Raw genomic sequence first — 26358 nt, forward strand, 5'->3', positions numbered from 1 at the left:
ATATACTCGTCGCTAACGCCTATGTCGTCGTATAATAAGCACTGTACGTCGGGTAGCGGTAGCGTGGATCGCACGCTACTTTGCAGTCTAGAAGGGTTGGTAGAGAGCTCCACTCCGCTACGCTTACCTTTGGAGGTTCACAACCGAGAACAGCACATTTTTGGTCTGTTTCAGCTGTTCGCCTGTTTGTCTGTCTGTTCGTCTGTCTGTCTGTTCGTCTGTCTGTCTGTTCGTCTGTCTGTCTGTTCGTCTGTCTGTCTGTTCGTCTGTCTGTCTGTTCGTCTGTCTGTCTGTTCGTCTGTCTGTCTGTTCGTCTGTTTGTCTGTTCATCGGGTTTGGCTGTTAGTCTGTTTCGGCTGTTGGTCTGTCTGAGTGTTTGGAATTTCGACTATCTGGCGATTCGTATGCTCGAGTGCCTGGGCCACATAGATGGACCGGTCGTCCTGGCTGATCGGTGTTCTTACCTCCTCATATCGTCGTCGAATTCAGTGAGTGAGGGTGAGTGAGTAAATGATTGCCTGCGTGAGTGGTCCGCTAACGGCAAGAGCGAAGCTAGGGAGCTACGACAATACTGTGCTACAGCGCATTTGACTGCTTGAAATGTGCCCCATGCCAGGCTCTGTAGCATCTTCTACTGCAGCTTGAGCCACTACTGCTGCGTCCTGGCTGCCTCGAGCCCCAGCTCAAGGCACTGCATGGTCCAGTGCCACATAACTCACGCATCAACGCAATGGCTAAGAAGCACTCTGATCCATACGCAAGGGTATCTCGCTACTATGCCACGACCACACAACATACCTCCACCCACATCTCAAAACGCAGCCCACTCCAGCCAGCTCTTAACAAGGCCTCTGAGCTCGCCACTGTCATCATCAACCACAATGGTCTCAATCTCCGCATAGCTCAGGCGGCCAGGTCCTCCACGTTCCTGTATCGCCCTCTCGTGCATATCGACGACGTTGCCCCAGTACAGAAGCTGTGCGCTTGGAGGCGTATTGTCGCCTGTTCCATTGGGTGTGAGATACTCGTATTCTTCTTGGAGGATCTCATTGCGTAAATGAGATGGCTTTGCGGAGCGAGTTGGTGGCTCAGTGTCGTCTTGTATGCTGTAGCCGCTATCCGAGAGCAACTCCTCAACTGATCTACTGGAGAGGGCGCGCTCGCGACGTGCTAGTGCGTCGTTATCTGTTGGAATGATCTCGTCGGTGAATATCGGCGTACTGGCTGAAGTTGGACGATTGCTGCTCGAGTCATCGAGCTTGAGTGTCGTAGGGCCAGATTTATCAAGTGAGGCTTCGAGCAGGCGATCAATCTCCGCACGCCACTTGGTGCGGCCTGCCTTAGTCTCTTCGACCACTCGATCTTCATCATCCCTGATATCGAAAAGGCGGTTAAGCAGCTCGTTGAGACCCTCCTGCGTGACTTGCCACAATGCATCTGCAATATGAGGTTCTTCGGTGTCATCATGGAGCGTATTGACGTTGATCACTTGAGGCGCGCGAAGTGCCGCGTCGCTCGATGACTCGGCGGTGCCATCGACCTCCGGACTCGGAGATATCAGTTCATCGAAGCGAGAGAAGTGACCTCGAAGCTGCTCGTGTGGTCGTGGTGCCGACTTCTGCCAGGGATCATCGTCATCAAGAATGGTCTTCGCGCCGTGCAAAGGCTGCATATCACCGTATGCGTCAGGAGCTTTGCCATGGACCGGTCTGTTTTCGCCAGGTGGTACAGTTTCCTCGGCGAAGATGGAACTGATTGGCTGACTCGATCGCAGTGTGTCCATTCCCTTGTGAGTCTGCTCCAATTCTTGGCTTTCCACAACGTCTCGCACAAGTTGCTGATTGATGGCAAATTTAGCCTCCAGCAGTCGTAGCATGTCCTTCCTGTCGACGTAGCCATCATCGTCGAGATCGAAGCCTCTGGCGGCTCGATCTAGCGAAGCGAATCGCCTCGGTCCTCGGAGGTATGCGAGGCCACTGACAAAGTCTTCGAAGCCTATGAAACCCTTCCTATCGGTGTCGTAGAATGCGAACATGCGGTCGTAGATGGCATTGGGCGCAAACCTGTTGGTCCACCTCTCCGAGGTCAGAGCCTTGTTGAAAGCACGGCGATCGATTGCTGCCTTGACGCCAGAGGATGGAAATTCGTCACCTTGGGGGTATGGCACATTTGTGAGGCATGTGAATTGATCGTAGAGAGCGTCCAGCTGATGTTCATCAAATTCGGATTCTTGGCAAAGGCGTTTCTTCAGATTCGGGTCGAGTGAACCATGGACTTTTCGAGGATCTCCAGGATACCACAACGTGTAAGGCTTGGTAGGTTGGGACAGAACTGGCAGAGGGATCTTGATCTTGGCAAAGACGTGTGTTCTAGGGTGTACAGTCGTCCGCTCGCAGGCAGAACACAGGTCATAGTTTGGGCAGTTTAAGCAGTGCCTATCAGACAACAATGGTCAGTCTTGAACCAGTGTGGCGTTCAGTAGCCCGATAGCTGCTCGAGACTTGGGAGCGGATACGTACCAGCGTACACCCCGAATATACTGCTCTCCGCATTCCTCACAAATGATTCCTCGATGCTCATATGCTTTGCGTTTCACATTATCCTCCGCAACGTAGTACAGTAAGCTGCGTAGTCCTTGACCTGGCTCTCGTCTCGAGTTCGACAATGCGTCGGGATCTTCCTCCGTCTCAGCAGGATCATCAGCTGTAGAGTCCACTGGTGATGCGGCCTCAAAGGCAGCCCAGCTCGGTGATACCAGGAATACAGATGTAGCGGCCTGGACCCGTGCGATGGACATGGCGGTGTCGGACATGCCAAGTCGAGACGCTAGATGAGGTGTAAGTCCCAACAACAATGCTTCGTCCCTGTCAGACAGAGCCCTCAGAAAGTCGCCGAGGCGGAGCTCGTTGTTGAACTGGGCCCACAGAGTAGCGTCATGGATTGCCGAAAAGCATGCTATCAGAGCGTAATGTCAGCTGGAGTGGCGAGAAAGTGTTCTCTTGGCTTCGCAGCGGCCTTCAGGGTGGGAGCTGCGCGCGTAAACATACCTTGAAGCGTCATTTCAACTGCCATTCCTTGAATCTCATGGTACCTATCCGTCCCGATATTTAAGTGCGACTGTGTTGGAAAGTCGTCCAGGCCCAACCTAATGGTATAGCTCTCCTCACCCTCATGGAGAATAATCTGGCCTAAGGGCGCATCAGGTGTCGGATTCAGTATCTCCATGGACTCCACGGCTTGTCTTCGTGTTCGGTGCACAGCGCCCCTTCTGTGAAGATCTGCAAAAGCGTGTTAGGTACTGTGTGTCCCAAAGGCAATCACCTCCAATGTCTGCACGTACTGGTTACCGGTCTGCTCAAGTTTGTTGCCCAGATTGTGTAGATGCCGTATCCAGCCGCAATGCCAACGACTGACCACGCTGCCGCGTGATAGCGAGAGAGGGTGAAGTCGTATGATATCGTGACCGAAGTCATTCTGGATCAAGGGCCACCGAGGGCTCTTAGCTGCGGTCTAACTCGACAGGTGCTTCCCTCACGGTGCCGTTGTCCGTGGCAATGAAGTTAGTCGTTGCCTCTCTGAAGCAACGCGCCTGCCAGGAGGGTGATCGCGGCAGGAAAGGTGTAGATGTGATCGTTCCTGACGCATGTGACTGTATCGCGACATCTTAGCCGGCTTTACGCGCTAGCAGATGAGTGTCTTGCACATGAAGGGGCGTGTGATGCATGAAGGAGGAAGCAATGTTGATGGAGGAGGTTCAGGACTCGAGGTCGAGGTCAAGGGTTCGCGCCACTTTCACCGAAATAGGGCCGAGGTATGGCCTGTGTAATATGAAAAAAGGAAGGCACTGTGATCGTGTACAACATGTTTCGTATTCTGGGAGTAGGCAGATGTTGACGGAGCTTATGACTTCCTCGCTTTAATAAGCTCGCAAAATCCAAAGCACTGCTACTCGACCTCAAATACAGCTCGACAGTCAGACTTCCTCCCAGTGACATCGCTTCACCCAACTCAAGAAGTCGTCAGATCAACTTTTCCTCTTCGCTTTCGCCTCAGATCAAAAGCAAATCGAAGCAAAGCAACACTCAAAGCAGATCCCTTCCCTACCAACTACCATTCTCCCCACTTCACATTCCCCAATCTCTAATCTCCCCACAGTGCACCTTACACCTACACCTCGGCGGCCACTCTCTCGTCTTCTCCACCACATCCTCCCCTTCCTCTCCCTCTCCCGCTCCCGCTCCCTCTCCATCCTCCAACTCAACCCCACCCTCATCCTCATCCCACTCCCTCAACCCCTCCGCCCCATCTCCAATCTCCCTCCACCTCTCAAACTCGTCCCTCTTCCCCCTCATAGCCCCCTCAAACCGCTCCTTCTGCTTCCTCGCCACAAACCCCTCAATCTCGACGGGATGCCCCTTCACAAAAGGATACGCCGTGCGAAGGATATATTTCACCGCCTTCTTCTGGCAAGACGTGACGGTCTTCCTGCCTCCAGATGGGGACCGGGAGTTGTAAGTTTCCGGCTCTGCGATGCGGAGGGTGAGGAGTTTGAGATCTAGATTCCGGAGGGCGTACGCTGCATCTTTCGGCGGGTAGTCTGCGTGTTCGTTGAGGTAGAAGCCGAAGAGGCGGAGGTATTGGGTATGGTTGAAAGAGAGCTCGAGGCGGGTCATGTTCTTTGCTAGGGCGGGGGTGTGGCGGAGGGCGCGGTTCATGATGGAGGTGTTTTCGATGAGGAAAGTGGTGTCGCGGAAGAGTATGTGGGAGGCTTCGTTATGGAGTTGTTTGTTAGCCCTCAGGATATTTGCGTTGCCTTGTTGCTGAGAGATCCCCGCGGAGACCTTCCATGGTCGGCGTTGCGACATGCAGTAGGGGTAAGTCTGGAATGTGGATGGGAAGAGGAAGGAGTAGATCAACTCGCGGATCTCGGAAGGGAGGCGTAGGAAGGGGAAAGTCTTGGTGTTGTGGTAGTACCATTGCCACTGCTTATCCCAGAGGGCGAGTTTAGCTGCCACGGATAAGGGCTCACCAGGCTTCTCCCAAGTCGTAGGCGCGGGGATGTTTTCGAGAATGGTTGGAAGGTCTGTCCACTCGTTATTGTGAGAGAGCTCGACCTTCATGTTGTCGATGCGGACGTCGACTTCTCGGAGACAATGACCAGTAGCTTCAATGTAGTAGCTGTTGAAGCCAACAGGTTCGCCACTCTCGAAGAGAGGTCTGCTGTTGCTGGTCGGAAAGAACCTGATCTGGCCATGGAACTTCTTGAAGTTTTGGAAGCTCCTAAGTGCGTACGCAGAGGTATGCGCAACCAGCTCCTTCTTGATCTGGTCCGGGACCTTGGTTTCGGGGGTCTGCTCCTTCCAAGTATAGATTCCAGTATAGATGTCGAAGTGGTAATGAGGAGCCATTTCGGTAGCACACAGCCAATTGGCGCACGCAAGCCCCAGAATCTTGGTGTGGATGTGGTCTAGTACCGTCCTGTGTATGTAAAGCCACAGTAGTCCAGTTGTGGTGGTATGTTGTTAGTTGTCAGTCTGTATGTGATTGATAGGTGTTACTTATTGAGTGAGCAAGAGAAGTAAGAGAAGGAAAGAGCAATGGGCAGACAATACGTCGTGCTAGTGGGTCGATCACATGCACGCCGGTGAAGTGAAGCACATGTCACAACAATAGGCAGATTCTGCGCTTCATTGTCGCTGATCATCTCGGCGGTGCAGGCTGACTCCCGCTGACCGCAAACCTGAGCAGTTCATCGAGCCTAATGTACGGCGCACCAGCCTCGAAGCCACGCTGATTCACAGTAACCTGCTCCTCGGGCGCGTCGTCTTCCATCTCTTCATCCTCGTCTTCGTCGTCATCGTCCAGTGGCCCACCAAGCTTGCGCTTAATGCCCGTCACCACGTTCTGTATACCGTCCGCCCGTTCCTGGATCGTGTACTCGTCCTCCAGTATCCCGTCTTCCGCCAGCGGCTGTAGTATCTCCTGGAACGCTGGCCCAGCAGACTCCCACAGATCGCGCATCTCCTCAGTAGATAGTGTCTGTGAACCGCCTTTGTCGCCGTTCTGCAACGCATGTCCTTTCTCATCTTTCAGCGACACATCTATCCAATCCTCGGCTCGTGGATCCAGCTTCTTGCGTAGAAGAGCTTGCAACACCGGCTCTTGCGTCGTTCCAGGGAAGCTCGGCATGGGGTATGCGTGCATCGTGGTAAATAGCTGGCGCTGGGAGTTGAGTACGTCTGCGATCTCTTGCAGGTTGTTCGCTAGAGTCACGGCTTGTGCTTGCAGTCGGGGCCTATCAACTTACCTTAGCCATGGATCTACAAAGGCTGGTGAGTATACATCACGCGCAAATACCTACCATGTTGGCAGTGGATTGCCTTTTGCTAAATCCCCTAGTAATGTGCCGAGCGAGCTGTTCAGCATCGACAGTCGTGTGCGCATATTATCGATCGCGCGTTGGCTCTCTTGCGGGAGCGCCATGATTGCACAGGCTGTGTGGTAGTGGATGCCTTGCGCAGACCGATTGATGTGTCGCGTGTTGTGTTTGGTCGCGACTGGAACTTGATGCGTCAGCGGCGCCAGTCCCAAAGCAGTCTTCACTGCGCTGGAAGGATTCACCTACTGTACAGATGCCCTCCAACCGACCTCGCAGCTGAACATCGTCACCAAGCATTCCCAAGCACTGCCCACGCGATGATAAGCCCAGCTCGACTCCACCGCTCACCTTCATGCTGCCATTGGGCTAGCAGAGGGCTGTGCGACTCGCCATGCCCGAAGCCATGTGCATACACGATCGCTGAAAGAGGCATGTAGGACGCTGTGTGAGAAGACCGTATGGTACGTGAGGCAGACATCTTCTAGGAATCTCTATAATACCTCATCCTCTCTATCTGCCTGCTGTACCTTTTCCTTTCCCATTCTCCACGTACAGCTTCGCATCCATTACCTCCACATACCGTAACTCCCACAGCTATGTCTCAGCAGGGTCGACGTAATAAGGGTCCCATCGGCGGTCTGTTAAGCCTCGTAGGCTCAGGCATTGGCATGGCTTCTGAGTATCGAGAGCACCGGAAAGAGCAGAAGCAGGCACGCACTGCATCTCAGGAACAGAGCGTTTCGACCGAGGCCAGCTCATCGCGTGCTCGAGAAGGGCAGGCTCGTGGCGAGCAAGGACCACCTCCAGCCTACGATGACTCGACAACACCAAGGGACGCTCATCTCTCTGACGAAAAGGATCCAGCACTGTTCGGAGACCACGAGAACGACTCTGACAGCAGCGACATGGACTCTGTAGCGGATGATATCGAAGATTGGGAGCTCGACGATGCTCTTGATCCAACAGACAGCAAAGGTTTACCCACCTATGATGAGTCAGAGGCCGCCAACGAAAATGAAACCGTGGACGATCTTGTGCGAGATGTGTGGGTCCAAACCGCCCGGCGCTCACGACCACACCAAGCGGTAATGCCTTCGTCCGCCAGCCATTGCCAGTACCTGTCATTCTTCCACAACGTCGACCAAGAAAGAAGGCTCGAGGCTTCGTCCGTGCTTATCCTCCAGTACTGAACGACTGCGGCATCGACCAAGACACTTTTCTACGATTCCTCAAGAACTTCCACAAGTCATCCCAAGCATCGCCAGTCTTCCCAGCCATCAAGATCGCCGCTGGTATGGCAGGCATGGCGCCATCAGTCATCGCCATGGCGGTGTGCACGGCTGTACAAGTCGCAGCAGGAATTGGCGAAGAAGCTCAGCGACGCTCACGAACGAACAACTTCCTGGACCGTATGAATGGGGAGCTGTTCAAGCCTGCTGGACTTTACGCCATGATTGTGAAGTACAAATCAGACGCCGACATGCAAGCTGCCGCCGCCAGAAAGCAAGACTTGATCGGTGGCTTGGCGAGCATGGTCAAGTCTGAGCCTGTGGACTTCTCAACCACCCAGACTATCGCCAAGTATACCCGCCTTCCGTCTGACGACGGCGGAGAACGAAGTATGAAAGACCGCATGAAGGGTCTGCGTCTTGCAAGTGACACCACAAAGGGCACTTTCGAGCTCCCCGAATCAGCTCCTCTCATCTTCCCCGGCAATGACCAGAAGCTGGAACACGAAGGTCCCGAAACCTTCAAAGACAAGACCAAAGATGCAAAGAAGTTCCTCGCGGACTACTTCGACCGTCGAGCACAAGTACAGTACGCCACTCAAGATCCCAAGTCCTCCCTCGCCGTCCCAGAATCACAGCGAGGCTTCAAATCCAGCTTGTCTGACCCAAACCATCCCATGCACTCCGGCGGCTTCGTTGCTTTCCTATCAGGTGGCAAGATCACACCCATGCAAGCTAAGCGTGAACGACGCATGGAGCGGAACCTGGACCGGGATGTTCGACGCATTGAACGTGGTCGCGAACCACGAAATCGCAGACGCTACGGGGATGACTATCACGAAGAAGTCGCTCATAGGAGTGGTTGCCGCTTTGGACTTGGTGTAGATCTTGCTCAGCGTAATCCCGCTTTAGCTGGGCGATCTTTCGGCTTGACTTCGGGTCCCATGGCGCATCCTCCTGGGATGGGGAGGAGGGAGGATGTATACAGTGCGAGACGAGGACTGGACGATGGAATGCTTCGATATGCTATGCGCGGAGCTCAGAGGCGCGAGGGAGGCGTAGGTGCAGTGAAGAGGATCATGAGGGAGGATGTGCTGTATTTGTTGATTGTGAATATGCCGAATGAGGAGGATCTGGCGCAGGCGAGAGAAGAGATGGCTGCAGCACGATAGAGAAGTCGAAGAAGGTCCACCACCATCAAAGCGCGTCACTTTCGCGCGACTGAAATTTGTCGAACATGACGTTTCTCAAAGTCGCCTCCTGCGGCAGCAACTGCCATTGTTCATGTGCTCAGCTCCAACATGTCGACCTCAGCTCCTGTCAGCGCAGATGACCTTTGTTTAGCTGGCAATGAGCTGCATAAAGCTCGAAAAGTCGATGAAGGTAAGCTCCTCGGACGCTTGCCATTCCACATACGCTGGCAGAGATGGAGCAGCTATTATACTCTACCAGCAAGCTTGTGATGCAGCACCACTTGACGCAAGCCCTTGGTCAAATCTGTCAGCAGCACAGTATGAGCTGGGTGATTATGCCGCTTCGATGGAGGCTGGTGATAAGGCACTCGAGCTTTTGGAAGACGATGTGAAGAAGCACAAGATCATGCCGAGAAAGGCGAAGTCTTTGGAAAAAAATGATCTCTTGGAGGCGTCCTGGTGCCAGCCGAGCTGTAGTTGATACTTTGCATTTAGGTAGGTTTGTGAAGGGGGGAAATGTCGCTCGAAGAAGAGACGTCTGCCCTAAGAAGAGCTGCTCTGGCAGGTGCACAAAGTTGTCAAGACGTCGAACGAGATGCAATAACAGCTCGATTGATCCACGAGCTCCCCAGGTGCAAGCCTCAGATGTAAGTCTCCTGTTCTTCCGGTGAGCTGCCACTGATCGGAAGCAGACGTAACGTACCAGAGTACTTCGTGGTGGGCCATGATGTTCCCGAGTCTGTGTACGACCGAAGGTTGTTGACAACAGGAAGAGACACAATCTCCTTCCTGCTAGCGGAAATTGGGGATACTCGCCATCTGCATGCCACGCTGATATTCCTCGGTATTGGAGATGGGCCCGAAGAGAAAGCAAACAATAAGAGATTCCACTTCACCATCTGTGATCACAAGCCCGCGGTCATTGCGCGGGACATCATCACCCTACTGCTGATCGACAAGCTTTCTGGATTGCTGGACGATCACGATCGCTACACCGATAGCTTCACTCGCCCGAATCTGTACTACCTGTATCTTTCGCCAATCATACCGAAACCGTCCTTCGATCAACTTCAGGAGACAATAAAGGCCCTGCTCGGCATGCTAGAAGGTCGAGAAATGCTACCGTCCTGGCTAGAAGTCCCACAATCTTATCGCCCTAGTCTCGTCAAGGTTCTGAAAGAGTGGCAGCATGAAGCTGAAACCGAGTATCCTACCGCACGTGTCCGAAAGGAAGCTGTCCGCAATCGTACTAACGAAAGGCTCCAGGCCGAAGCCATGAGGGCGCAGTATGGTCACAATCTCAATCATCCAGTGTCCAAAGGGCTCGAGAAAGAAGATGCGTTCTACCGGAAGACTGGAGTGCTCCTTATGCATTGGATCGGACATGATCAACTACATACCGAGGAGTTGCGTAGTGCTTACGACCGCTTCGACCCTGCACACCCTGATGAGCTCAACATCGACTTTCTGGACATGATCGATGCTCAATGGCAGACGAACCCTGTATTCGTCGATCTGGAGTGGCAGCGCAATCGCGAGGCCTCCCATACGGATCTGTCCAACATAGGTCACGATCCCTTCGGGTTCTCCCTGCAGCTCGAGGAGATCCCAGTCTTCCAGACGAAAAGAGAAGGCCTTCTCCAGGTGGTCGCGACTTGGTTTCATCTCGTGGCTACTTCGTTTCAGAACATTAAGTCCAGACTCGAGATTGAAGCGTGCGTTGGAGATGTCAATGCTGTGCTTGAGCAGATCAAATATGGTACTATGGGCCGGAGAATCACCCCGGCCACCACGACGCCATCCGATGTCGATGTGATGAGTTCCAGCGGCGGCATGTGCGACACAAATCAGTGTCCCCAGATGTACGACCGCATCCATCTGTCGAACATCCCGGACTACATCGGTGGCACACTGTCCACTTTCTTGCACGCAGTACCAATGCTGTATCCAGACAAGACATCCTATGTCACAGCCAACTGCCTCCGCAACCCCATCCGCTTCAAGGACCACACCCACTTCAACAACGAGTGCATCGCACTAAGCGATCCCAAAGCCCTCGAAAAAGTCTTCCACGTCAGTATGGCGAAATTCCCAGACCCCCAATGCTCCCCTCGTATTGACGGACTACGCAAAATGACGCCAGGAAACCATCTCGACAACATTCTCAAACCTGCTACCACGAGCTCAACTCGAGACGTGGCTCTTCCGCCTCTTCCTGAGACTAGCGGTTCTGAAGCAGCGAGAGATGCGCACTCAGACCTTGGTCTACTCACCTCTGAATATGTCCATCTTTCTCCGGCTCTGTGGACATCTCCACAGCATAGGCTATCCAGCCCACTGGCTCAGCGGCGTTCTCGACGACATCGTTTCTGGCAAGATCGAGACTACTGCTCGACCACCTAAATCGGAGCCCCTGATGATGGCGGAAGTGAAAGCGAACTTATCAGCTATCGAGCAGTCTCCCGCCCCCTTCGTCGCGGAAATGGCAACACTCCTCAGCCTCTGGCGCTTCTTCCTGCCCTTCGGCGTCCTCTCACACCACATCCCTGATACGCACTCGATCCACACCTTCCAGGCCACATTCCCGAATATGCAAGACTTCGTCGCCGAGTCTCCATCTTTCATCCTCGTTCTCCTCAATACCACTCTCGTGCCCAAGGAGGCAGAGATGAACTTACGTCCCTACCTCCTCAGCGATGAGACTGGCTCCAACGGTCCCGAGCATGTGAAGGCGAGGGAAGAGGGCCTTGACGTCATCACGACCTGGACCCTGGAACAGGGCTGAGAAGACAGCAACATTCTGGATGAGCAGGAACGCCACAAGCTTCGCCGCACCCCAGCAATCGCCGCACCCCAGCTCGGATTCTCGCGTTCCGACACATGGTGTTGCTGGCTTGTATCAATTGCCACACACGCTCAAGATACACGATATATAGCTCAAATTGCTCAGAATAGCATCGCGAATACAGAATAATTATGTTTCATGTTGATATATCGCTGCGTTGTGGTGTTGTTGATGGGCTCAGATTGAGGTGCGAATTCTGAAGCCGCATCGGCTGAACTTTGGGTCCCTTTCCCAGCTTTCCCAGCTTGGGAGCTTGAACCCGGCGCCAAGCCAGAGATATGGGCTTGGGCGACGACGACACTGCACCACAACGACACGGTGTATCAACACCAAGCTTACCAGGCAGCCAGATATAGGTGTAAAGATGAAGTTCAGGTAATATGAATGTCATAGGGCAATGCGTTGTTGGTTCTTTGGGGGGTGGTCGAAAATTCCCGTCTCTAAGCCCGCTTGCGACATCAGCGCGATAGCAGCGCTTTCTCACCACCTCAAAAGCAGCGGCGAAACCCCTGACACACGTTGCAACGGCGCGATTGCGCGCATCTCTAGCGACAGCCAATAAGAGCGCTGGAAATAGCTGTCAATCACATACGAATGCTCACTATAGTAGGTTCCTACCACAGCTCTTGCCAAAGCGTGAAGGATTTGACGCGTGTACGTAGCTGTCGTCATAATACTGCTGCTGCTACTAAGGGTGAATGAACTGCTGTATAGGCGTAGTGGACGCGTAGCCGTACGGTTGCTACAATAGTCGTTCTTACTATATATGATACTGCTGATCTCGCTACGCCTGTTGAGCCTGTTGTTGTTGTTGACTCACTAGCAGCTCGGTGAGCTGCTTTAACTGTCCTTCTAGTACGTCTATTCGATCAGGTGGTTTCGCTGTAGATGGCCCTCCAGGTGATATAGCACTCAGATTGCCTTTAACGTTGCCACAAGCAACATCTCCCTTATAACACTATAGACCGCAATTACGTATTGACTTCCGACACGCGCACGCTCGAGTCGTGTAGCTAGTCTCGTAGTAGTAGAACACACTATCCGGTGCTATAGCCTTCCGCTACGAAGTAGTAGGTTGAGGTGTTAGTAGAAAGCTCGATGGCCGTGGATCCTTAGCCTTCCGTACGCCATTCCTGTTAGTAAGCTCGAAGGCTATATTGCCACGGTGTGCGCTTATGACACCTGCTGTTAGATTACGAGCAGGTGGATCAATTCTTCTACACTTGTTGGATCGTCGATTGGGCTCTATTAGAGGCTCATATAGTATAGTACCTGCTGTAGCGCGATCGATATACTAGTGAATATCGAAGTCTGTTATCTATAGAACACCTCCCCTCTTAAGTAGCTATATATTACGGTGCACACACGGTAAACTAGTCGTACGGCTATAGTAGCCGTTACACGTGCAAAGATAACACGCACAGGTGAATGTAGAGTGCTTATATAGCTCGCCCTTCTCATCTCTTTTAATGCGGAGCCTACGCTTGGCTTCGGCGACTGTCTTCGTGACCTCCTATAATGCGTAGTCGTGGATACCGTAGACACCTGTCTTAGACACGATAGGCCTCACTTTCGAGTAGAAGTCGCCAACCAAGTTGCTAGCACATGCTGATGCTCGTCTACGCAACCTACGGTGGTTCTTATAAGCCTACTGCTACATAGGCTAGAGCTGACTGAACATGTTATATAGGTTATTCCGAGCACTGTAATTGAGCTAGAGCTTCATCCAGTTATAAGCACCCTCACAACGCGATGTAGCCTTCTCGTTGTAGTGACAGACTTCCGAGGTGTAGCAATAAGCAAACCGCCTTGTATATAGCTACTACTAGGTCTAAAGGTAGGTCACTATCGATGAATACTTCTAATGAAGCTCCTTACGCTGTTCCTCGAATCACTGCTCGTTAGTAGACCTCAATACAACTTGCTAATCACTCATGAATTGATTGCTAAGCTCTGACTCAATCCAATAAGTCCTGCCCGCTACATCTTGCCGTAGTACCTATGCGAAGTTGCCGCCGAGCTTATAAAGCTTAGCCTGGATGTCCTTATTGATATGCCATTCATATAGGATCGTTAGAGTCTCTAGAAACACCTCATCGAGTACGTTGAGCAACGCCTGTTTACGGTCAGTGAGTATTGCCTTCGGCATAGGGAGTTTACGCTCCTCGAAGTAGGCTCGTAACCACTGTAAGTGAGGGAGATAGTGCTCCTTAGTCATGCCGTCTAGCATGTGAATAGACACCGGCATCGTGTTATTCATAGGCGTAGCTGACACCACATGCAGCACGTTACGATTGTAGACATTCGTCTTAAAGGTCACATCTATAACTAGTAGCTCTGGTGCTTTAGTATATACCTTAAGGTAGTCCGGATGGATGACATTCAAGCTTCGTAGCCTGCTAGCGTTATCTCCTTCAGTGAAAGTGTCGTAGCCCTTAATGAAGCCCTTGTCTTCTAACAGTCGTATATAACGCTCAGCTTAAGTCGCTTGCTTGCGGCCATTAAGGTGGTGTCGCCACTTCAGGTTCTTGATGCCTCCCTTATAGATAAGAACACCAGGGTAGTTATCGTCGATGAAGGCCTCAATCTAAGCAGGGCGTACGCCTATTCGAGACAGACCCTGTATCTGACCAAGAACACCGATTGTGTTGTTGCGAGAGTTGGTACGGGCTCTAGGCAATACAATGGGCTTAGAAGGAGGGTGGTTATGCTCTAGATGTTAAGATTGAGAAGGTAGGCGTAACTCATAGGGCCCAGTGACTCTTCTATCAACGATAGGTGAATTGAGCTGTATAGCAACAGCAGTAATCTTCCATAGACATCCACACTTATTGGACCGGTGCTTGCTTAGCTTAGCAGCCTGTTTGGCTTGTGATCGCTTGTCAAGTGAACCCTCACGATGACAGCGTATCTCGAGCCTATATCGATCGCCTAAAAGACTATCGTTGCCTGTCTTCTTCCACTTCTGCTTCTTGAGGTCGAAGCCCTGTGCAAGAGCCCATCCTGACAGCTATAGCATAAGGTCCTCGAATGAGTCGAAAGTTCTGTTGTCTAGTAGTGGCATCTCTTCAGGCTCCTTCTCTTCATCTATATAGGCAAGCGTAGGAGGACATGATGCTGAGCGGTGTATTCGGACAGGTGTGAAGCCCTTAACAGCCGAGTTTGAGAGCCTTCGAGATGGGTGTCGAGACGGGTGTCGCATAGGGAATATAGAGGGTGTTGTAGGTGTCGTAACGCGCTGAATCGGACGAGCAGCATCAATATCATATAGCAGATCACTCTCATATTGAATTTGAGAGCCTGTGGGCACTATAGTGGGCTCTATGGTGTGTTGTTGTATGTGGTGAGGTGGTGAGAAAGCAAGAAACGCGTGAATCTCGACACGGGCGCATGAAGCTTTGGTGGGGCTCTCACCAAAATCCCATGCCGAAGCGTCAACACCAACCTCTCGGCAACACAACGTGTTTTTACGCGATATGAGTATGCAGGATATGGAAACAGATAGCTGCGAACACATTGGGAAAAGAATCAAGTTGATATGAGCAACATTGGTGGTGTTGATGATAAAAAGTCACTGGGGTGCGGCGATTGCTGGGGTGCGGCGAAGCTTGTGGCAGCAGGAACGTCATTGAACGGATGGATAAAAAGAACTGGGGCCTCACAGTCTGGAGGACGGAGTGAATACTTCGAGGGATCTGGGTCCTTGGGTTGCTACTCCGGGGGGTGGATGAGATGAGCGAGTGTTAGTCATGCGAGGCTAAGCGCTCGTTAAGTTACATGACATGCCAAGGCGGTTGGCTCGATTTGGACACTGCTCGTGTCAAGCATTATTACTGTACAGCTAGTAGGTCTACGCCTAATCATCATCCGCCAAGGCATAGGACCATAAATTGGTCTCGCAGAAAATCTCGGTCTCTCGCCACGGAGTCAGCATAATGCTCAATCTTCTGGATGCCCATGCATCCGTCGAAGCCTTTTGTGCATGATTCGTGCCGTAGATCGATCAATTACCTCTCAAGGACCTCCCAGTCCTCAAACTCTTCTTCCTCACCATCCTGGCCGAAGTGTACATCTCCAGCATTGTCCTCTTCATCAACTCTCTCGTCGTCATCCAGACTTCCAGCTCGCCCGTGACGAGTTGGACTGAACAGATCCGCGTACTCATGCTGCACCTTGCCCGGAGTCTCACGTGTCGGACTGAACAGGTCCGCATACTCATGCTCAACCTTGCCCGCCGTCTCACGTACTAGCGAGTTCATAGCACTCGCGAGCTGGGTCTCTAACCACTGCTGCGTCTTTGTCGCAGCAGGGAGAGTGGTGTCCTTGTCATGTTCGGGTGACGGTGATGATACATCTCGAGATGAGGAGAAGATCTCGTGATCGTCATCGTCAGCGTCGAAGTCGTCGTGACTGGAGTCCGTGTGATCATCGTGTGCTGACCTGGTGGGGCTCTGGCTCTGGTCCTGCTCCTTTTCGGTATGGTCGAAGTCGCTGGAGGCCGAAGCTGAATCTTCTCTGTTTGGAGTCCGCGTAAGGCTTGGTGATTGCTGGACAGGCTGCTTGGAAATATGGGACGGAGCTCCCTTGTGTGCCTGCGAGGGGTCGAAGTCGTCGTCCACGGATTCCGCATGATCATCGTGGGCTGACCTGGCCGGGCTCTGATTCTTCTTCTCCTCAGTACGTTCGAGGTCGTAGAGATCGAAGTCGTCGTCCACAGACTCCGCGTGGTCATCGTGCACCAAACCCGCCGGGCTCTGATCCTTGTCCTGCTGTGTGAAGTCGAGGTCGCTGAAGACAGAAGCGGGGGACACTTCTTCAATCGATCGAGCTGGGATTGGTGATTCTTGGACAGACTGCCTGTTAGCATCGGAAAGAGCTTCATCGAGTGCCTCGGAGTTTTCCCCAAATTGGATGCAGTCGTCCGTCGCAGCATCCAGGGCCTCTTCCATGTTCGACCATGAAGGACTGCGTGGCTTCCGGATCGACTCGTCCTTCAAGCCCTTGGCTGGTGTCTCACCGTACACCTCAGGATCTATCGTAATGTTGGCGAAGTCGTCCTGAACAGCGACCACAGGTTCTTCCTCCCTCAAGTTCGAGTCCTCCTTGAAGTTCGAAGAGCCGCGACCCCCCTTGTCCCCACCAAGAACACCCTCATCCAGCGTAGCCGCCAAAGCCGCCTCCTCACTCGTCCAGGAAGAAATCCGTGAAACTCTCATCTTCGACGGAGTCTCGTGATACAGCTCCAGATCCTTCCCATCACAATTGAGATCGCTGTCATCCTTCCCAGCCTTCCCAGCGCCCTCCTCACTCCCCCAACTCGGACTCCTCGACTCCCCAACCGGCCTCAACGGCCTCCCAGAAGAAGGCGCATTATCACTACTATAAGCCCCCGACTCCACCCTCGCGAAAGGTCTCGCAGTAGTCGGTAGTGGTACCGTAGCTCCCACGAACTTTGCGACTTCAGGGAATGCGGTCAGAGTTCGCTGGAAGAGAGTCGGGCGTGTAGGCACGGCAGCTGCCGCACCTGGGCCGGGATCTGTGTCGAGTGCGCGCTGGTAGGTAGGTCGAGGCGGGAGACGGAAGAGACTGCTCGAAGGCGTGCTTGGTGAGCTTTCGACTTTGACGAAAGAGGCTGCGATGGAGCTGAGGGTGGTGGATAGGGCTTGTATGCGCAACGCGGTCGTGTGAGCGGCAGCATTGGTGGTAGATGCGGCTTCTTCATCAGTGCTGTAGTCCTCTGATCTGCGACTTGGCGATCTCCGCGTGGATGAGGTGCCGCCTGTCGACGAGTACCGGCCAGTAGCAGGTACGCGATCCTTCCTCGAGGTCCGTCTCGAGCTGTGGCGTCTCGCGCGACTCGCTCTAACACTCTGCTCCACCGTAGCAGCCTCCAGAATCCTCAGACTCTCCCGATCAGCTCGAGCTGCTCTTTCCTTCTCAGCCCGCGTAGCAGCCTCGAGACATCGCAAACTCGCCTGATCTGAACGCGTCTCGACCCCTTGTTGATACTGCCGCCGTGCCCGATCCTGCAATCCTCGGGTGACCGAAGACAAGACCTCATATGTCGTGTCTGCAGGAGGCGTCTCGGCGATGGTGGGCATCACCTCGAGTCGCTTCTATCAAAGACATCAGTATCTGCCGACATTTTCCAAATCGAGAGTGGACTTACTGCGCGCATATCTCTCGTCTTCGCCTGTTTGCTGCGTCTGGTCGACACGAGTTCGCGCTGAGACCTGCTGGGCAGCGTGCTATTGTCCGAGGACGCGACATAGAATGATGCGTGGAAGAGAGTAAAGGTGAAGCCTGCTGCGTACGTAGGCGTGGGGGCATCTTGCTGTGTGTCGCGCGTGGCGAGCGACATGGTGCTCTGCGTGGGCGCCGTTGTTTGCGTGTCCGGTGATGTGTGCGATGAAGAGGCAAATGGAATGGGATCTGGGACAGAAATAAGTACGTGGCGAGAAGTGTTGTGGAGTTTTGATGGTCAATGCGCGCTAGGCAGCACGAGATGTTCATTCACTTACTTGCTGATGCATCCGCCGCACTCTCGTCCTTCGCAATACTGGTGGTGAACCAGATCTGGCAATGTGCGCAAGCGCCGCTGGAGGCCATAACGTGGCTTCCGTTGCTATGTAGGGAGTGTAAAACTCGTCATCAGTGAATAATGTGCGCCCCCAAGCGCCTACGCTAAATGACTCCCATTGACTTCAGATGTCTTGCCAAACCGGCGCCTTCGTCGCTTCACACAATCGTCCACTTTGCGAGGCTAGCCACACCATCACGATATGACAAGCAAAGAGCAAACTGGATTGTCGCAAGCTGAATGAAAGGAGTCCGAGATCTGTAGCAGCCAGGCAAAGCAGACTATAGAGCAGCCACTGGTTCGCCGCATACGGTCTGCACGGTATCGACAGTGTCAAGATCTTCGCGATGAAGAGTGACGCTCGTAGTATCAGAACCGTCCGAGGATCGTGTAAAATATGCCGGAGCTTTGCTGTCACTGGTCTTACTGGAGGCGGTGGCAGCATAAGACGAGGGCTTTGCTGCGGTGATACAGCGTCTTCGATTGAAGGTGGTGACAGATTGAGCCGCTTCGGGCCCACCGTCAATGGAGAGTCCAGAGGGCTCGTGGGTCGGCTATCACGTTGCTCACGCTTGATTGGACTTCTCGACCGGATATCACCACTAGAGCGATGCCGCACAGGCGAGGCAAGGCTTGGTCGTGCAATGTACGATTGTTGACGTATGCGCGTGGCGGGCGCTGGGGAGTCCACCGAGGATACACGAGGGTGACGATCATCAAAGTAGCTTCCAGGATCACCTAAGGCCGCGCCGCCTTTGATGCTGGCCAGGATTTCGTCGGTGCTTGGTCGCTCGTTGGGATCGACACTGAGCAGACGCTTCAAGTACTTATAAAGACGTTCTGGCAAGTCAAGGCGTGATCTCGTCTCGTCGTTGAAGCCTGCCCAACGCTGGATCTCGGCTCGCAGCCCGTCGAGGTCCTCGTTCTCCTCGTTGATGTCGTCCGCGTTGGCATATGGCAGCCGACCGAAGCACATGAAAAACACTATCATACCCAAGGAGAAGATGTCTGACTTTGTGGTGAAGTTGCCGAGAGAGCCATCTGATGTACGTTGCAGCACTTCCGGAGCACAGTATGAAATGGTACCTGTCGCACCAGAAGAGCCTCTCATCGCTCCAGCAGCTTGTACTTCACCAAAGTCTGATATGAGCACCCGTGTCCGGCCGCCGTCTCGCTGCAATAGACAATTTGAGGGCTTGAGGTCACGATGTATGTAGCCTTTGCTGTGCAGATGGTGTAATCCAGAGGTAATGTCTCGGAAGAAAGAGAAGATTTCGTCAAATGCAAGCTTGCTTGGTCCTCTGAGGTCTTGTGGTGGACTTGCGTCTCCTTTCGATCGGCGTCGGAGTCTGGCTTTGAGCCGCTCGGCTTCAGTAGACATGGTCTTAGGGCCCAGAACATAGGTGTGAAGATCGCCTCCGTTGCAGTAGTCTTGGAGGATCCACAGACATGGAATGCTTGGCCCAAATGTTGACGGTTGGTGGTCTTCGAGCCAAGTCCAGTGGTATGCTACGAGGTTCTTGTGAGGTATCTTCTGCAAGAGCCGGACTTCGATGATGACTTTCTCGAAGTAAGCCTTGCTATCCCCCACTGGAATTCTCTTGCAAGCAAAATGTCCCAGCGAGACATCATCTATGACATGCTCCACGAGCAATACGACACCATTGCCGCCTCGGCCCAGTTCACGCTCAGTCTTGAAGAACTGCTCAAAATAGCCGGGCGAGAAAGCCGAAGCACTAATGCCTTGACCACCGGCAGTGGCAGGCTCACTGCCCACGAACTCTGCGCCAGTCGGTGGGTCAGCAGAGCCACTGACTTCCCGCGAGCGACCAGATCGTAAAGCCGAAAGCACTCTTCTGCTCGGAGTTGAGCTCCCGGACCCGGCTGGAGATGGACGCCGGCTGGATGCTAGCATTGCGAAGTAGTCCGGAGCGACAAAAGGTCTTTCGGGTCCAAAGGCACGGCCATATTCGCTTTCTTCGCCGGACGGCTCTCTGCTGCGCATGGAGCGATGGCAGTATGGACATTCTGTGAGCTCGATCGGGTTGTCGGTTGTGTCACGGACTTGGAGCTGCCTGGAGTTCTGGTCGTATACCACCACGGCATTGCCGCGCCGCCTATGATGACGACTGTCAGAGATGAAGACAATGATATGGGGGTAGGGTGTATCATACAGAACAATCTCTCGCGAATCGTGCGAATACGGTATCAAGGACATGTGTCGCTGAAGCGGTGGCGTCTGGTCAGCCATTGCGATTGTAACCACTTCGTCCACATGCTTCAGAGCTTTGCTCCGGCCGGTACTATGTTAGCAAGTCGATTTGGTGGATACCGTGAGTGATGGCAAGTGCGATGCGATGCTATGCGATGCGATGGGATGCGATGCGATGTGATGCACAGTGATGCGTCAGATCAGAGGATGTTGCAAGCACGAGGCGCAGTTCTGGCCGCTTCGGTCTGCGCGCATACGCTATGCCCGGACGCCTGCGATGCCTCCGCACTGCACTACTTGTCAACAACCATCGTCCACGGCTTTGTTCACTGTTGGAGAGATTTTGTATGTTGTGCTCGTGGACGGTTGTTTCATTCTCGGCAAACCTTCGGCTCGGCTTCTTGTCAGCACCTCGATCGTGACTTCCTCCTTTCTTTCTTCTCCAGCCTTTCAACAAGTCAACGACACATCTTATCCAACTCACCATCGACAACTTACACACACTGATGACTGCTCACCTGTCCGACTCCAAGGCTTGCATAGAAGCTCAATCTCGGCACAGCCCCCGCTCACCGGGATGCCGTATGTCGTATCATGTATGAGAAAGACCCGTTTCCCAGGCGTCTGATCTGCTACGCTCTCCCATAAGTTATAACCCATTGGCAATGGCGCCGGTTATCCAACACACGGTCTCATTGCAGAGACAAGCAGCACTGATCAACGGAATATACGCCGCTTCGACAGCCAACATATCCTTGTCGTGAGAGGATGTAGCCGCGCGCTACCGAAATGCTAAGCATCCGAAATGACCATGACTCTGATCACTCTAGTGTCTCGCCCATTCCAAGTCCAAATATTGGCGCACTCCTTGGTGCGAACACTAAGACGGCCTCCGCGCGCATGACGCTGGGCGTGAAGCACGTGTCGCACCAGCATCGTCCGTCGTAGCAGGGTGAGGTACACATACCGTCTCTCTGAAGCACAGTAGCAGCCAGCCAAGAAGCCAGTCTACAGCATCTTGTCGCAGCCGCGAGGTTTATCCCGTCAGTAGCTCAGGCTTCTGACTTGCTACGGTCCTTACTTCAGCCTAATTGCGGTCAAGGAAACAATATTCGGCCTCGGACAGAGTTCGACAGACGCTGTATCCCTTTGCACCTTCTGTCGGTCCAAGTCGGTGCGGAGGGCCTGTCTAAGTATTGAACGTTGCTTAACAACGACAGAGTCTTAGAGATGGGATCTTGTGGCAGCCACTCGTACACAAGGTCGTGGACACATTGTGAACACGTGGTCGAATAACGGCCCACGTGTGTCCACATCTCGAACCAGGGTAGTTCCTGCCTAATTGCCTGACCAAGGCCTTATATTAGGCCTCCAAGGGCCTGGCAAGGTCCCTATCTTATGTGGCCACACTATGTCCGATAGGTGGCTACACTTGTGGACACAGCGATGAAATGAATCCACCGGTAGAGTCCCTTCTCTACAGAGTCTAACTAGTCCGGTCCGTCGCTACAAGGCTTGCACAGGCAATCTTGTAAACGCAATCAAGCTTAAAGCCCCGTAACTAGGGTAAAGAGTTTTGTCCACCAAATTTCAGTGGGATAGCTTCAATGCTTGCTACAGTCCTGGGCATAATTTTGACAACCCCTGTATTTACGCTAACCCCTTCCGCCTATCCATGTCCATCTCAGAAGGTGTTGCTACCTTCAATCTCACTATCAAGAATGGGCCAAGCTCACACCTGAGGACATACAACGTATATGCAAGAGTATGCGAGAACGCTGCGAGGCATTAATAGCCAACAATGGAGGACACACCAGGTGGTGAGCTACGCCAAGCAGTGGATACATCCTTTCTAATGAGGAAAGGTGGAAGAACAGGGGTTGTAAAAACTATGCCCAGGACTGTAGCAGCATGCCAATGGGTTGAGTAAGCTGCTAAACGAGCAGGATGCCGCCGCCGGAAGGGGCCCGTGGCTGTGGGTTCACACCACAATCCTTCTGCTGACACCTCGCACCACCCTACCATGAATCGCGTCTGACCACTCATTGAGGTGTCAATTCACGATTCTTGCCTCCATCACAAATGGAGTGAAGACGGTGCCGGGGCGGGATCCACATATCACGCACAAAAGATCTACCAATGGTCTCAAAACGCAAGAGGGACAAACCCCTCTCGAAAGGCGCCTGCCATGGTGGAATCAGGCAGACGATACAACAGTACATTCTTCGAGAATTCTCAAGAAGACCCTGCATCTGCTTAGCAATAGCATGCGCGATGCGTGATCGTGACTCGTCGTAAACATGTCGCCTTCACGTTCACTTTCCTTCCATCCTTCTGTCAAGATTCGTGCGATTTCGCGCGGAGATATAAGTAATGAAAACTAAACTCTCCTGCCAAAGATCGAGGTTACTTACTGAACCTCATGAGGCACCCTCTTCGTGCTCGTACATGACAAACAAGAAATCTGATGTCAGCACTAGATCATACGACTTCGTTGATCACTGCGTGGCTTGAGGTATGCTAGCTCTGGGTGGGGGCTGGACAACGTAACGTGGAGTTGTCGTCGAATACTGACTTTGTGATGCCCTGAGAGGTCGATAGTTCGATGTCGTGGATCAAGCTGAGGAGTAGGCTTCGCGGTGGTGCAAGAACGTACGCGGCATGCCAAAAGCCGATGCATGGTCTAATGAATTGGGTTCATTTGACCGGAATGAAAGTTGTAGCTGGGATAGGGTTATGGATCTTCAAAATTCCTCCTCGGCGATAGCCGTGGAGAGTGTGCCTTCGGCGAATCGATTGTGTTTGTTGATACAACACATACACAGAAAATCCTTGATTAAATTTCAATGTAACTCGATCTCCATCGGCTCTCAATAGTACGCGCCTAAACTCCTCGCTAAAAGTCTTGTTCAACATCCCATCACTCGCCCTTGTAGTGTTTGCAAATCTATGCGTGAGTGCCAGTCTGCGTCATATAAGCCAGCTCCGACTTAGGAGGCGGCGGTGGCGGTGGCATCCATTCAGCACTCCTAGTATGTCCATGGAAAGAATGGCTGTGGAAGTGACTTAACGCCGGTCTCGCCGGTGTGAGGACAGACTGGGATGTCGTCGGTCTCGTCGTCGACGGCTCAGGCTCGCTGTTGTATGTGTCCGGAGACCGGCGGCCAGTTCCTGGTGAGCTGGAGGTTTCGTCTCCGTTGCCGTCGGCGTTGGAGCTGTGGTGCGACCGCGGAGACGAGAGTGCTGGTCGGTGGTGACCAATGTAGCCAGGTGGGAAGCTGGGCGCGAACGCGCTGACTGGCTCGGTGGGTTTGTCGTTTTGGCTTGAGGGCGTAATTGGAGTCCAGGAGGTTGTTGGTGGTGGATATCGGATGGGTGGAAGTGGTGTTGGGACTGGACCGAGTGCTTTGATGAGTTCTTCGGGTGAAGAGGTTGTGGTTGGGACGTGGAACCCCAGCTCTTGGGGCTCGGCAGACTTCGCTCTAGACACCTCTGCAATGTTTGCTAGTGATATTTTTCCGTCCTTGATGATCTCCAGTGTGCCCGGCTGACGCGTGGATGCCGGGCTTTGGGGAAGTCCTGGCTGTTGTGAATTCTCAGGGGGCTTCTGCGTCCAAGTCTCGTTCGTGTTGACGATCTTCGTTCGACTGACACTCATTGCTCGGCTCTCGTGGGAGTTGTCGTCATCCAATGCACGACTGACATTGCTCCAAAGCAGGCCAGTCTGCTCGAGGAAGCCGCGCGTAGTGACCTCGAGTTCTTCGTTGTGTCGTCGCACGCCCTCGAGGGTAGTACGAAGAGCATGGACTCGTGTCCGTAACGAGACGACTTCCTGCTCAAGACTGTGTTGATCGTGTTGGTTGCTAATCCCGTTACTCGGCATATACTTCTTAGCATTCGCCATATCCGGATGCTGCTCAGATCCGGAGCCATGGCTGTCAAAGCGTAGCCGCTCCGCCTGTGGAAAATCCTGTTTGGGCTGCTCATCAGGACGCTGGGTTCCTGTCTCATCGTGCCTCGCCAAACGCTGGGTTAAGTAGTTCTTCTCCTCAAGGAGCCTCTGCTTTTCGGCATCAGCCCTGTTCTGAAGTCGTCCACTCATCTCCAGCATTCGACCCCATTGCTCCTTCTCTCTTGCCGCTTCCTGCCGCTGATCCTCTCGCTTCCTTTCGCTCTCCTCCAGCTGAGCCTCGAGGGTCTTCACCTGCTCAGTGAGATCTTCGTTCTTGCCAGTCAGGTCATTCACTTCCTGATCGGCGGCACTCGTCTTCTTCTCGATCGTTTGGCTCCTGACGCGTTCACGTTGAAGCTTTTGCAACAGTGATGCATATTCAGACTGTAGGGTCTGCAACGCCAAGGATTGCAAGGTGACCTGATGCTGCAGATCGGCAATGTGCTGTGATGTCGCCGAGGTCGACGAAGCAGTGTGGATTGTCGATGGCGGCTGGTATGATGTTGCTGGAGAACTACCGGACTGGGCAGTATTGTAAGCCACAGAAGGTGCTGCTGATGCTGGATATGCTCGTGATGATGGGGAAGGCAATGTGCGTTGGCTACCACACCGCTCGAAGTTCGGCGACGACAATCGTGGATGAGCCGAGCCAGGTACAGAATCTGCTGGTGGCGGAGAGGGATTCCGTCGAGGCGCTCTAGCGCTGTAGTCGATCGAGCCTTGACGACCAAGTTGATAGGCTTGGTCGCCAGAAGCGCCAGAATGCGGCCTCTTTGAGCTCTGAATCTCTCCCCTATCTAGAGGCTCCCCAAGCCGTTTCAGTAGGTTGGGAGGCGAGAAGTTGCGGGATAATAAGCTGGGAGCCGTGCTCCGCTCCTGAGAACGATATAATGGCAGCATCGATGCGACTTTCGTCTCTGCACCATTCTCAACTCGATCAGTGTGCTCTTGAAGCGCTGCGAACGATGGCAACAGTGTCGAGGCCGTGGCCGTCGATGCAGCCGGGCGACGATCGTTGTTGCTATGAGGTCTCCCGTTAGATAGCGATGGTGTGTTCAGAGTTGATGGCCTGTGCAGATCTGTCATAGTGCCGCCTATGTTAGCGTGAAGCCGTGAGAGGAAAGCCATCAGTGATATGTGATGCATGGGACAGGAAGCATCTATCTTGTACATACCTAATGGTTGTGGAATTTGAAGCGTAAGTAGTGGGGCATCGGCGGTATGGTTCGTGCTCTCACGACGATCTTCGTGCTGCAAGCTTCGCCAAGTGCCGGCAGACGTCTCACGAGGTGAATCATTTGCCAATTGCTGCGGACCGTAATTCAGACTGTGGCGTTGCTGGGGATGAAAAAGGTAGGTTGATGCTTCAGTTGCAGCTGCATAGGGCTCCGTCAGCCGTGGCAGGTCGCAGACCCTAGAGCCCATGCCGCGTGACTTCCCGATCCAGGAATCGAGGACAAATGTTTCGTGGGTTGCCTTTTGAGACATTGGGTTGGTAGGATTGAGCCCGGAAGGCTGCGGACCAGGATGCTGGGGAGAGTCTTGGATGCGAGGGCTTGTCGGGCCATTGGCGTTAGATTCGTTACGGCTGATCCTTGTATTTCTCCAGCGATTAGAGTCCCATGTTGGCAGATCGGAGTTCATTGCACACTCAATCTCGGACATAGAATCCTAGCTCCTCATGGCATGGAGGGACGGCCGTTTAGGAAGGTGTCGTTGTTGGCATTATTGATACAAAGTGCTTACACGATGGCCAGCAGAGGATGGTTCAGAGGAGTAGAAACGCCTTGGTGATTTTGTGCCCCGATTCCTCCAGCCGTAGACGAGACTCCAGGTAACGAGGGACGGAGATATGTCTCACGGGCCGGCTTCCAGTTGCAGCAGTTACGAAGAGGAAGAGGCGTGAGGCGCGCACGCTGACCTCATGAGCGTAACGCACCAGGGGTCGGCAGATGATGGATGTTACAC

At 53.2% G+C, this 26358-nt stretch overlaps 10 protein-coding genes across 10 annotated transcripts; 3 read left to right on the forward strand and 7 right to left on the reverse strand.

Moving 5' to 3' along the window:
- Window positions 1-811: 811 nt before the first annotated feature.
- On the reverse strand, window positions 812-3473 carry CLAFUR5_02164 (uncharacterized protein; the record flags this gene model as incomplete). Its single annotated transcript, XM_047901312.1, has 4 exons — window positions 812-2435; window positions 2520-2955; window positions 3048-3278; window positions 3341-3473. The coding sequence occupies 4 exons, from the start codon at window positions 3471-3473 to the stop codon at window positions 812-814; spliced, it is 2424 nt and encodes an 807-aa protein (XP_047756289.1).
- A 651-nt stretch (window positions 3474-4124) lies between these two features.
- On the reverse strand, window positions 4125-5408 carry CLAFUR5_02165 (uncharacterized protein; the record flags this gene model as incomplete). Its single annotated transcript, XM_047901313.1, has 1 exon — window positions 4125-5408. The coding sequence occupies one exon, from the start codon at window positions 5406-5408 to the stop codon at window positions 4125-4127; it is 1284 nt and encodes a 427-aa protein (XP_047756288.1).
- Window positions 5409-5700: 292 nt separating this feature from the next.
- CLAFUR5_02166 (Mediator of RNA polymerase II transcription subunit 8) lies at window positions 5701-6483 on the reverse strand (the record flags this gene model as incomplete). The annotated part of the gene is made up of 2 exons (XM_047901314.1): window positions 5701-6295; window positions 6362-6483. 2 exons carry the CDS (start codon window positions 6481-6483, stop codon window positions 5701-5703), a joined length of 717 nt encoding a protein of 238 aa, XP_047756287.1.
- Window positions 6484-6975: 492 nt separating this feature from the next.
- Window positions 6976-8780, forward strand: CLAFUR5_02167 (Burnettramic acids biosynthesis cluster protein E; the record flags this gene model as incomplete). The annotated part of the gene is made up of 2 exons (XM_047901315.1): window positions 6976-7464; window positions 7485-8780. 2 exons carry the CDS (start codon window positions 6976-6978, stop codon window positions 8778-8780), a joined length of 1785 nt encoding a protein of 594 aa, XP_047756286.1.
- Window positions 8781-8909: 129 nt separating this feature from the next.
- Window positions 8910-9282, forward strand: CLAFUR5_02168 (uncharacterized protein; the record flags this gene model as incomplete). Its single annotated transcript, XM_047901316.1, has 2 exons — window positions 8910-8991; window positions 9044-9282. 2 exons carry the CDS (start codon window positions 8910-8912, stop codon window positions 9280-9282), a joined length of 321 nt encoding a protein of 106 aa, XP_047756291.1.
- A 35-nt stretch (window positions 9283-9317) lies between these two features.
- CLAFUR5_02169 (uncharacterized protein) lies at window positions 9318-11586 on the forward strand (the record flags this gene model as incomplete). The annotated part of the gene is made up of 3 exons (XM_047901317.1): window positions 9318-9448; window positions 9494-10874; window positions 10945-11586. The coding sequence occupies 3 exons, from the start codon at window positions 9318-9320 to the stop codon at window positions 11584-11586; spliced, it is 2154 nt and encodes a 717-aa protein (XP_047756290.1).
- A 2059-nt stretch (window positions 11587-13645) lies between these two features.
- Window positions 13646-13894, reverse strand: CLAFUR5_02170 (uncharacterized protein; the record flags this gene model as incomplete). Its single annotated transcript, XM_047901318.1, has 1 exon — window positions 13646-13894. The coding sequence occupies one exon, from the start codon at window positions 13892-13894 to the stop codon at window positions 13646-13648; it is 249 nt and encodes an 82-aa protein (XP_047755186.1).
- A 1759-nt stretch (window positions 13895-15653) lies between these two features.
- CLAFUR5_02171 (uncharacterized protein) lies at window positions 15654-18255 on the reverse strand (the record flags this gene model as incomplete). The annotated part of the gene is made up of 3 exons (XM_047901319.1): window positions 15654-17762; window positions 17816-18078; window positions 18168-18255. 3 exons carry the CDS (start codon window positions 18253-18255, stop codon window positions 15654-15656), a joined length of 2460 nt encoding a protein of 819 aa, XP_047755187.1.
- A 95-nt stretch (window positions 18256-18350) lies between these two features.
- Window positions 18351-20477, reverse strand: CLAFUR5_02172 (putative serine/threonine-protein kinase iksA; the record flags this gene model as incomplete). The annotated part of the gene is made up of 2 exons (XM_047901320.1): window positions 18351-20343; window positions 20401-20477. The coding sequence occupies 2 exons, from the start codon at window positions 20475-20477 to the stop codon at window positions 18351-18353; spliced, it is 2070 nt and encodes a 689-aa protein (XP_047755188.1).
- A 2908-nt stretch (window positions 20478-23385) lies between these two features.
- On the reverse strand, window positions 23386-26055 carry CLAFUR5_02173 (uncharacterized protein; the record flags this gene model as incomplete). The annotated part of the gene is made up of 2 exons (XM_047901321.1): window positions 23386-25469; window positions 25566-26055. The coding sequence occupies 2 exons, from the start codon at window positions 26053-26055 to the stop codon at window positions 23386-23388; spliced, it is 2574 nt and encodes an 857-aa protein (XP_047755189.1).
- Between the last annotated feature and the right edge of the window lie 303 nt (window positions 26056-26358).

The sequence above is a fragment of the Fulvia fulva genome, chromosome 1 (assembly GCF_020509005.1).
Source record: "Fulvia fulva chromosome 1, complete sequence".
Lineage (NCBI taxonomy): Eukaryota > Fungi > Ascomycota > Dothideomycetes > Mycosphaerellales > Mycosphaerellaceae > Fulvia > Fulvia fulva.